The 11,326-nt window shown below is 48.8% G+C and overlaps 1 protein-coding gene across 2 annotated transcripts; it reads left to right on the top strand.

Moving 5' to 3' along the window:
- Nucleotides 1–1,629: 1,629 nt before the first annotated feature.
- Nucleotides 1,630–8,511, top strand: LYRM9 (LYR motif containing 9). Of its 2 annotated transcripts, none has more exons than XM_054008600.1 (4): nucleotides 1,630–1,652; nucleotides 4,720–4,867; nucleotides 5,956–6,048; nucleotides 7,389–8,511. In XM_054008600.1, the coding sequence occupies exons 2-4, from the start codon at nucleotides 4,736–4,738 to the stop codon at nucleotides 7,404–7,406; spliced, it is 243 nt and encodes an 80-aa protein (XP_053864575.1). In that variant the 5' UTR covers nucleotides 1,630–1,652; nucleotides 4,720–4,735; the 3' UTR covers nucleotides 7,407–8,511. The 2 variants fall into 2 exon arrangements, with proteins under 2 accessions (XP_053864575.1, XP_053864574.1); XM_054008599.1 differs by lacking the exon at nucleotides 1,630–1,652 and adding an exon at nucleotides 1,836–1,856.
- The last annotated feature ends 2,815 nt before the right edge of the window (nucleotides 8,512–11,326 follow it).

The following is an 11,326-nucleotide window of genomic DNA, read 5'->3' as shown; positions in this document are numbered from 1 at the left end:
CTTTGTGATGGATTGCCTCCACATGGGGTGTACAGTAAAGCCCCTCCGCCACTGAACCCACTGCAAACTGCAGCTGCTCATTGGTAGTAATGTTTGATGCTGAGTTCGCATGAGATGCTCTGGCTGCCAATGAATTTCTAGGGGGAATTTAAGGTACTTAACTTAAGGCCCTAAATAGCTTGGGACCAGGTTACCCAGAGACTGGCTCTCTCCCCATGCCAGAAGGCCAAGGAGATCAGCAGAAGTACCGATGGAGATACTGCCAGAGCTGTTTCCATGAGCTTGCAACTCACTCCCCACTAGGTCTATGCTGCAATCGCAGGGGTGGCTACAACCCATGTGAACATCCTCAAGCCAGCTTTGATCTAGTTTAGGGGTGGCCAGCCTGAGCCTGAGAAGAAGCCAGAATTTACCAACGTACATTGCCAAAGAGCCACAGTAATACATCAGTAGTCCCCCCGCCCATCAGCTCCCCCACCCAGCTCCCAGTGCCTCCCGCCCACCGGCAGCCCTGCCGATCAGCACCTCACCCTCCCTCCCCACACCTCCTGATCAGCTGTTTCGTGGCCTGCAGGAGGCTCTGCGGGAGGGGGGGTGGGAAGAGGTGGAGTGGGGGCAGGGCCTGTGGCAGAGCTAGGGGTCGAGCAGTGAACACCCCCCACCGGTACATTGGAAAGTTGGCACCTGTAGCTCCAGCCCCGGAGTCAGTGCCTATATAAGGAGCCGCATATTAACTTCTGAAGAGCCACATGTGGCTCTGAAGCCACAGGTTGGCCACCCCAGTTATAGTTCAAATAACAATAGCAGTGAAGCTGTGGCAATACAGGTGGTACGACCCCCCCCTTACCACCTCCACCCCCACCCCCACCCCCACCCCCACGGTATGTATTTGAGCAGCTAGCCTACGCTACCATGGTTTCGCTGCTATTATTATTTGAGCTATCTGGAGCAAAGCTAGCTTGAGGCTGTCTACATGTGCTGCAGTGACACCTCCGACTGCAGTGTAGACATACTGTCACTCCACCCGCGCCCAGCTCTGCTAGCCTTCTGGGCAAAGCCCATCTCTTTCCCTGGGCTTCTAAGAGACCGAGGCAATAGGCAATCTATGGGCTAGATTCCAATACCCGTACAATGAGTACTACCTTGGTGTAAGGTGCTATTCAGTGTGATCACCATGTGGCCCTGTGCGTGCAGTGGGTTTATTTTATTTCTCCCATTATATTTGTCTAGGGGTATTTAGTTCTCTCTCAACGTGGGCTGAGCGATCATTCGTACTCTGCTGTCGGCTTTTTCACGTAAGCCTGGGGTGTTTGGAGCACAGAATGGGTGCCTCGTGCGATTCTTATACGCAGAGAAATCCATGCTGGGCCGTGGTCTCTATGCTTTGGGTCCCTGTATAGGGGATGTGGCATTTCAGGGGTGCTGAGCTAAGGTGACTGCCTCAGGTGCAAGGAAATATTCTTCCATCGGTGTCGACAGATCCAGCAAAAAGCTGATTTGGGGGGCGGTACCCCCAAATGTCACTCCAGGGAGTTGCCATCTGTACAGCAGCCTATGATCACTCGTGTGATGATGCCTCAGTTACCCGATTATGCTACCTCGCCTCGGGACGGGACAGGAGGCAGCAAACCGAAGGACGGCCCTCAACACAGGTGTCCCCCTCTGCATGGTCCAGAAAAATCAAGGGTCGGTGCTGCTGTGCGTTTAGTGTCTTGCTGGTGTGATCTGCAGTTCGCCCGGCGGGGGGCGCTGCTCGCCGTCCTGGGCCTGGCGAAACGGGACTCCCAGCCAGCCGCGCGTGGCAGCCCTTGCCCTTGGGTGCGGACAGGCGGGGCTCCGTGCTAGCGGCCCGGGAGGTACCCGCAGCGCGCTGGGGAGGACGGGGCTGCGCGGTGCAGTGCACTAGGGAGAGGGAGAGGGAGATCGGGGTGCAGGAATAATGGGGTTCAGTGCACTGGGGGGGGCTGCGGGTATACTGGGGTGCAGTGCACAGGGAGGGGACTGGGGAGGATATTGGGGTGCAGTGCACTGGGGGAGGGGACTGGGGAGGATATTGGGGTGCAGTGCACTGGGGAGGGGGCTGCAGGGATATTGGGGTGCAGTGCACTGGGAGGGGACTGTGGGGATACTGGGGTGCAGTGCACGGGGGAGGATACTGGGGTGCAGTGCACGGGGAGGGGGCTGCAGGGATATTGGGGTGCAGTGCACTGGGGGAAGGGGGTGCGGGGATACTGGGGAGGAGGCTGGCTCCCGGCTCTAGCCGAGCCTTGCAGCCGCCGGAAGGAAGCGCCGAGCCGCAGCTGTGTCGCCGCCTCCCCTCCCCGCAGCCGGGCGGGGCTCTCCGGCTCCGGCCGTTGGGGGGACCCGAGCGGCGCTGCAGGCCGGGGAGCTGCGGGCCCGGCCCTGGCCCTGGCCCTGCCCGGCGCCTGCCGGCGGCTGGATGCGGAGCCCCCCGCTGCATCTCACGCCCCGGGGGCAGCTGAAGGGCCGCGCGCTGGGGCCCCAGCTCCGGGTGGGGGGTGCCGGGCTCCCACTGCTAACACCCCCCAGCTGTGCGGTAGTATCTGAGGGCTGGTGCTTTACCCTGAGCCTTCACCCCGTGTCTGCCGTCTGGGGGCACCAGCCTGGGGGGGCTTTAAATTCACCAAGGGGTGAGTCCGGCTGGCACCTCTGCAGGGCACGTTCCTGCTCCCCTCAGCCTTACCCATCACTCACCGGCAGCCACCTCCTGCTTGACACCCAGCCGCTGTTGTGAATACCACACACCCACTGAGATAAGTGCAGATTAGCCCTAGCTCCAGGTGTCAGGAGGGGGAGGGGGCATAGGGAAGGGGAAGGAAGTTACCCCAGTGGGAATTAAGCCAAGTCATCAGGGTACTCATGCCCTTATTCTTGTGGACTATGTCCTCCACTTCAGAGCCCCCTCCTGCCATGAACTGACCATGCACAGACCCCTGCTGTTTAGGATTTTCCCCAAAATAGTAACTGCAGCAGTGCCAAGAGGAAGGGAATTTGAGGGGTAGGATACGGCGGTACAGTGGACACAGCCATAAGACCCTCCAGCGCCTGTTTTAAGACTCTAGCCAAAAGTTTGCAGTATTCTCTTGCTGTGTATTTGCTGAGATGGAGGGGGTTGGTTCACGGGTATGATTTGGTTGAGTACTTGGAAACTGAAAATAGACTCGCCTGCATCCATTGCTCTCACGCCCAGACAGTAGTGTCACTGTTGTCAGGCGATTGTGGTCCTGTTAGCCTCAGAGCATGATTTTCCGAGAAGAGGCGGCTGCTGCCGTAGAGCTGTGAAATGCCCCTGGATTTCTCTGAGTATTTGAAGAAACTCAGGAGTGATGCTAGGACTGGAGCGGACATGACATCGCTCTGCAGCCAGCGCCTGCAGAAAGTTAACGGTGTTACACTCCAGTATGAATTTGGCCTGAGGACACGAAGTGTTTAGAAAACCCATAAAAAGATATTATGAAGGCTAAATACCTTAATTGATGCTAAAATTATCTCACACACCTACTTGGTTATTTAGTTACTCATGTATTTCTTGACTCTAATGAGTAATTATGTAAAAACTGTACTTTCTCCAAAATGTTAATTTAGGTTTCCACAGATGGCAACCATCTGTTAAATGACTAGTCATTTAAAATATCCTATTAGCACTTTATATAGCTTGGGTGGACTTTCTGTTACAATATACAAGTGTGCTGGTGGGGGGGCATTTGGTAGATGTTGTTCTTTTCCCTGTTACTGCTATGTTCATGGTGAGTCTCAACGCTATTAATGTTTGTGCACCGGTCCTGCTGTGTTTATGCAGCTTGTTTAAAAGGTGGAACTTGAAGCTTGCAAACCAGTTTTCACCTAGTGCTCTTGAAATGACTAGAGCACTAGGAAATCTAGCCCAACTCATGTAACCTTAGTAGCAACCACCTAAGGCCCTGATCCTGCAATATCAGCCATGGGGGTTGCCCAGTGTGCCCAGATGGAGTGTCACTAAAGGCACGTGGGAGAGGGGCAGCATGGACCCAGAGGTCAGCTCATGGGGATCAGACTACAGGTGCAAGGGCTAGGACCTCTTCTTCCAGACTGGCACACTGCGTGAGGATCATTTACCGTAGCATTCAGACGCGGGCCTCATTCTGCTAAGTGCTCCACAAACATCTCAGAGAAAGACAATGCCCCTGCCCCAAAGAGCTGTTTGAAGGCCCCATTCCTGCAAAGACATACTCTTGCGAGACGTTCCCCCCCAAGTCAAGATCAGTCCCTAATACAAGTGATTTACAAAGGGGAAGGAGGGGAAAAAAATTGTATACTGGGGGGGGGGATGTACACCCTGCCACCCACTCACCCTCTCTTTCTTTCTCTCTCTCTCTCTCTCACACACACCTATATTTATAGATTTGATTAATGACACCTAACCCCAGCTGCCCTCAAATAAGCAATTTCTCAACAGTTTGAACAAGTTCCTTAACCATTCCACGCCTCATTGCCTCCTCATCACACGGAGATTATATAAACACTTGCAGATTCCAGGATGAAAGTTCAAAGCATAATTAAAATAAATGATACTATACCTGCATCTTCCCGCAAACTACTCAGGTTGCTTCTAGTTTTCAGCTTACGAAGCCTGATGCTCTCCTTGTAAAATTAGCCTTGAGTTTTACTTCTGCAGTGTGCGTTTTCCAGTTTTGTGAAATACATGTTTGTTTGTTTTAGCAACTGAAATCTTAACATGACAATGGCTCCATTACCGGGGGCTGAATTAGTCCAGAAGCCTTTGCAGTTATACCGCTACCTGCTTCGATGTTGTAAGCAGCTTCCTACAGAAAATATCCAACAGCATTACAGACATGCAATCAGACAGGTAAAGGGATGCTCTCTTTGGTGATGGGAAAACTGGTTTCTCCATTTATTTGGATTGTTAAAATTTGAGGCTATTTGTAATGGATTAGTGATGAGCATTGGAGAAATTGTGTCTTTTCAAGCCGGTATTAAAAACAAATCAGGTTAAAAAGATCCTACAATTAAAACCCAAGTTTCATTACTTGTTTTACTAAGAGCATTTTAGAATCTTTTTTCCATCACTGATGCCCTATTGTGGCAGTTCACTCAAGCCTTATTTCTGCTAGCCACAGGTACTGCTCCTCCTAAAATGATTGTAGCACACCTGGCATCCAACATAAAATGCTTTATATGGTTTACATGGGAACATACAAGTTTTGCAGGGCTAGACACTATTTCAGTCTGAACTGCTTTAGTGGACACAAACTAGCTGAAGCGGTTCAGTTAGTTCTCCCATTGCTGTTCCACAATACATAGGACTGGCAGAGACCTTCTGGGTTATTGAATCCAGCCCCCTGCAAGTGCATTCAGGTCTGTCAGATAATCCTGTTCATGAATGTGCTGGGTGGCCTTTCCAAGCATCCCACAATGCACCACTTCTGGGATCTAACGTGCGAGTCCTTAACGCAAGTCAGCAAGGCTAGCGTGAGCATATGGAACATTTGTGCTCCAGCTGGTGCAACACAACCAGGTAAATAGCCCTGGTCCTTACCTTGTTAGCACAAATGTCTGCAAGACCCCCTGCTGCTGAAGGGTTAGAACAGCGAATATGAAAGTATGTTCACTGTAACCCAGTGGTTCTCAACCTGTGGCCCGTGGGCCACTTGCGGCCCAATCAGCACACAGCTGCTGCCCATGTGACATCCTCGGGGCCATACAGGTAGAATTGGATGTGGCCCACAATGGTAAATAGGTTGAGAGCCACTGCTGTAACCCCTTCTGAACAAAGCTCTGCCTGTTTGCTAGAATAGGCATTTCTACCTCTTCAGATTGTATACATTTTTGATCAAGTGCTTATTTCAGGATTTTAAATCCTTATTTTAGCAGGATCTGATCAGCTGTTACATTAACGGGGGTTACTCATTTTCACATTCTGCTCAAACCCCGTAGAGTTTCCAAGTTCATGCAGATGAAGACAGTCCTGAGAGAATCCAGCAGATTATTAAGAGAGCCATTGAAGATGCTGACTGGGTCATGAATAAAGTAAGTGCAGCTACAGTCCCCCCCATGACGTTGTCCGAGTCCTGTTCTTAGCTAATTCAGTTCAGGAGCTGGGATGCTGGAAAACAATGTCAGGAGACTTATCTTCCTCTGCAATAGGCTGTGAGATCTATGGGTGAGGATGTGTGTAATAACTAGAGATGGTTTCAGGGGATGTGTGTAATAACTAGAGATGGTTTCAGGGGATTCTTTTTTAAAAAAAGGCAGCTCTTCGTTGACAGAAAATAAAAAAAAACTATAAACTAATGAATCACGGGTTTTGCAAGTACACTCTCACTCAGGAGAGCAAACTTCTGCCCCATTCGAGGCCTTGTTTACATTGGGGATCAGTTCAGATTTTGGCAACTAGTGTATCTGCAGCTATGTAAATATCTAATATAGACAAGAAAGCCACAGTTTATCCCATGGCTCCGCATTGAAATGAATCAATTCTCTCCCTGCTAACATTCCATCCACTTGTAACCTGGCTCATCTGGCCTCCCAGAATGCTCATCTCACGCGTCTTGCCTGTACTGCTAGAATCAGGGTTAGAAGACACTGTGGTGAGAACCCACGCACTCTTACCCTCGCTACCGGCACTGCATCAGCATTAGGAGATTTTCCTCCAGTTGTCAGCGCAGGCAAGGCAGCAGATGTGGCATGTCTCCATGCAGCCAGCACAAAATAACATGGCTTGAAAGAGAACTAGGTTCCTAAGTGCGGGAATGCAGATCTCTGCTGAGCCATGAGTCGCACTTCTGGTTCACTGTAGTTAAGTTTGACTAATAAGCAAACAAACGTAACAAAATGAGTCAAAAATTCAGCTGCCTTAAAAAAATATATCTATCTATCACTGGAGGAGGGGGGAGAAAAAAAAAATCCACACTGAAATCCAGAAGAGGTGAACACCAGGAAAAGCTACGAATTAGTCACCGGTTTTATAAAATTTCAGCAGCATCCAGATCTCTGGCACTTTTAGCTCAGTTTGCAAACCCTATTCTGAGTGCCTGGTGAAGGCCCCAATTCTGATCTCACCCCAGAGACTGGTCTGACTCCACTGGCTTCAGCTGAATTATTCCACATTTTACACCATGGGTAAGAGGCGACTCATTCCCAATGGCCATCCAGAAACAAACTCATGCCCAATATTCTACATCTCTCAGAGGGGAAGTCCCGGCGTTTTACTCTGTGAAGGTTCAAAGGAATTCACACAGCCTTAGGTGGCTCAGAAACGGGGTCCTGAACGTTAGTGCTTGGAAGGGCTTTACCAAAAAGAATCCTTCCTTGTGTGAATGGTTACGTTGAATATGTCCCTGTATTACGTGTGGTTTGTTTTTTTGCAGTATAAGAGACAGAAGTAGAAAGAAGGGGATGAAGAGAAGATGCTCATCAGTACAGATCCTCAGAGTCCAGGCAAACAAGCCCAGTTGTTTGTAACAGTGCCATGTTGTAAACTGTGCCTGCAAGTTTCTCCTGGTGTAAAATGGTTTGTCATCATACCTACCTCACTGGGTGTCATGGGTTAATTCATCTTTCTGAAGCTCTTTGGGATAATTATATAGTTAAAAAAAACCTTGGCTAAAGAGCTAAATTTCCCCACTATTTTTTTGGCTGGAGGGAGTGTGGGAGGTGGGAAGCAGAGAGGGATTTCAGATCTCATGTTTTGGGTTGGTTCATCCTATGAGAGAGACAGGAGCTGGCTGCAGAGGCCCCTATCCTGCTAGTGGATATTATTGCAACATCAGAGCCTAAGATTAGATTAAGATCTAAAATGCATCCAAGTTTGGTAGGGTTGGGGTTTTTAGCTGCTGTTTATTAATAATAGCCGGACCCAAACAATCTAACATCTATTTTTTTTTATTAATAATGGCAATCCTGCATTGCTGTTATAAATCAATGGCCTATCAGAGGTGAATAAATTGGATACGGCATTTGCTGCAGACTAAAGAAAGAGGGCAGTCTACCGACTACACCAAGGAAATTCAAAGTCTAGCCCTTGACTAGTTCTAATATATTTACTCTTGGCAGCATGTATTGAGCTAGGTTCTGTGCCCTCAGTTACACCCATAAATGGGGGAGGATTACATGCATGTAACTGATGGAAAAATAATTGGCCCATGGTATCTAAGATTCTTTTCACCCACCCACCTCAATGAAGGGAGACAGAAACTGCTTCTGCCGTGCAGACACAGCAAAACAAAGGAAGGATGAAACTTCTCCGCCTTGTGGGTTTGTCATGTGAATCTCTGCTAGATTATGTGAATGTCATTTTTTGATTGTTGCTTTCAGTTATCCTCAATGTTTCTACAAATTCCCTTTAAGTTTGACAATAAACAGGACCTGACTTTGCATGGTCAGAACGGTTACACTGACACGTCTCACCTAACTAGTACCTGGAAGTTGGGAGAGACAATTAAGTTTTATTTAATACCTGGACGGGAAAAATAAAACACTGTATGAACAAGATGCATTTGTATCAGCCTTGCCTTTCTATATTTGCAGTATAACAGCGGAAAGTATTGTGTTTGGAAGTGTAATACAGATTAATTTCTTGATCATAAGCACACCGTATGGCATTGAAAATCATTGGCATACATGCTGCGTTATGGACAAATAAGATCACCAGGCTCTTGCCTCAGACAATTTAACATGTGACCAAGCATAAATATATATGATTTAAGATGGAACTGACTGACAAACACTCACTGTAGGCCATAGCAAACTCTTGGTAGAATGATTGATTTCAGGGCGGGTTGGAGTGGACACATAGGCCCTGATTCAGCAAAGCATGTAAGTATTTTATTAACTTTAAGCTTATTGATCCATGTTCAGCAATGAACTGCTTAAATTCTAGTGGAAGTAAGTATACTGAGACTCCAATTCAGCATAGCAATTTGGGGACTGCTCACATGCTTAAATGTAAGTACACGGTCAGCTGCCTTGCTGGATCAAGCCACTAGAGAGATGATGTGGGTGTTAATCCTATAGTCCTAATCTCTAGTTTTGGGGAGAACACAGTCTGTTCAGTTAGGGGGTGTGTGTGCACCTGTGTGTGCACTGGACAGTAATACAACATAGTATATTTCACAGTACAGCCAATCTATAAAGGCCTTTGCAATTTATTTATTTTTAAACATGCTGTAAGTGTTTCCTTACAAAACAGCCTCCTAAGTGTCTTAAAAAAGCAGGCCTCCTTCTACTGCCATCAGATAAGCCTCCTATGAGGAAGCACACGAGAAAAGCTGATTGTCTTGAATAAAAAATTTTATTTGAAGCAAGACTGTGTTTAGGTGCATTTGCTTTCTTCTGTCCCTAGATGGCAGTGCAACATGTACATACCATTACTGTCCCCAACGAAACAACAAACAAACAAACAAAACAAACCACAAACACACACCAACCTGCCAAAACCTGACTCCAAATCCTTAGATTATTTCTCTCTCTCTCTCTCTCAATAATGGCCCTACAAAGGAAATAAATTAAATCAAACAAGCAATCTTAGGTTTTGTCTACACTGGGTTTGTTAGACCGCTGCCTCCCTGCCCAACTCCTGTGCCACTGTTCCCCTGCTCCTGTCCTTCCCCCCACCACCCCATGGCTCCTGCCTCTCTCCCCTTCCCTCTGCTCCTGCCCATGTTCCCTTTCTGTTTCTATCCACCCTCTGAGGCGCCTGCCTCCCCAACTTGCTCATATTTCCCCCCATACTCCCACTCCCCCATTTTCTGCCACCCGTGCACCCCCTTGGTTCCCAACACCCGTTATTGATTCACAGGAACAAAAGGCACAGTCCTGACATGAAGGCCAAATGTCAAGTTCTAGCATGAATGCACTAGAGTCCTAGAACCTATAGGGTTAGAAGGGACTATAAGGGTCATCTAGGCTACTCCCTGCCATTACGCAGGATTGGTCATGTCTAAACCATCCAAGACAGATGGCGCTCCAGCCTCCTTTTGTAAACCTCCCATCAGGAGCGGCTCTATGTTCTTTGCCGCCCCAAGCACGGCAGGCAGGCGGCTTTTGGCGGGGCGCCTGCGGGTGGTCTGCTGGTCATGCCGATTCGGCGGCATGCCTGCGGGAGGGCTGCTGGTGCCGTGTCATTGGCGTCCCCGCTGCCAAATTGCTGCCGAAGCTTTGGGACCGGCGGACCTCCCGCAGATGTGCTGCCGAAAGCCGCCTGCCTGCTGCCCTCACAGCGATCGGCAGGCTGCCCCCCCACGGCTTGCCGCCCCAGCCACTCGCTCGCTGCGCTGGTGCCTGGAGCCGCCCCTGCCTCCCGTGGCCTCTGTTCCATTGTCCTACTGTGCTTAGAGCTAGAAAGTTTTTTCTAAGACGCTAGAGCACCTTAACCAAAGGGTTGTAATCAAACGACAACAGTTCAGGCTGAAGCTTTCCGTGCTGGGTGTTTGTCTTTGCATGAATTCCTCTGGAAAGTTTCAGCTGATGCCGCTCAGCCATTTCCAAGAGTGTTTGGAGAAGAGGGGTGGGGAGTATTCTTTTTCGTGCCCATTGCAAAGATATAAATAATGGAGAACGTCAGGCATCATTAACTGTAGCCATCCCTATTTGCATTATATCATAAAGGGCAGCAAACAGTTGTACCCTGCCAAGTTCCAGCCTGTAATTCAGAGAAGTTTGTTCTGGGAAAGGGAGGTGCCTAAAACAAGTTTCATAACCACAATAGCTATAACCCATTGAGCGCAACAATGGCTGAAGATGCATTTGTATCTGAGGGCCTGCTTTTCCAATCAGAAGCACACAGACACCCCCTGCCCCCCCGCCCAATGGTTTGGGGCATCGTGGCCACATTTTGTGCAGTGATGTGAACATTTTATGCAAATTGCTTGACATGGTAATTTGCATGTGCGCATATTTTCATATTCTCAAAGATCATTATGGACAAAGCCCTCCAGATTCAGTCGGTGGTGCAGCAAAAGGGAGCACCTGACCGCCTGGATGGCAGGTGCCACAGTGGCTTCTAGTGGACAAAAGGTGCAACTGCAGCTGAAGTGGGCATGCAATCAGAGCGGTCAAGTGCGTAAGTGTCATGCCAGCCTGTGCAGACCAGACTGCAGGATAGGAATCAGCGGATTTCAGTCTTTGACACAAACATCCAGCATACATTTCTAAGCTTTCAACAATTGGGAACATTGAGACTGATCAGAGGTATCTGTGTGTCTCCCTCCACAAACATTTCCTCTATAACTGGGTTTGCCATTTTTTATTTAATTGGGGGTTTAAATAGGAGGGTTGTGACTTGACTCAGTGCTCAAAATCTGTTAAT

Source organism: Malaclemys terrapin, chromosome 18, assembly GCF_027887155.1.
Source record: "Malaclemys terrapin pileata isolate rMalTer1 chromosome 18, rMalTer1.hap1, whole genome shotgun sequence".
Classification (NCBI taxonomy): domain Eukaryota; kingdom Metazoa; phylum Chordata; order Testudines; family Emydidae; genus Malaclemys; species Malaclemys terrapin.
The sequence above is the reverse complement of the archived record's forward strand: the minus strand, read 5'-3'. Positions and strand labels throughout refer to the sequence as shown.

Excerpts from the sequence above, each read along its gene's own strand:
- LYRM9 (XM_054008600.1), top strand. The coding sequence starts at position 4,736 with ATGACAATGGCTCCATTACCGGGGGCTGAATTAGTCCAGAAGCCTTTG. Across the intron at positions 4,868-5,955 it reads ACAGACATGCAATCAGACAG|AGTTTCCAAGTTCATGCAGA; the intron begins GTAAAGGGATGC and ends CAAACCCCGTAG.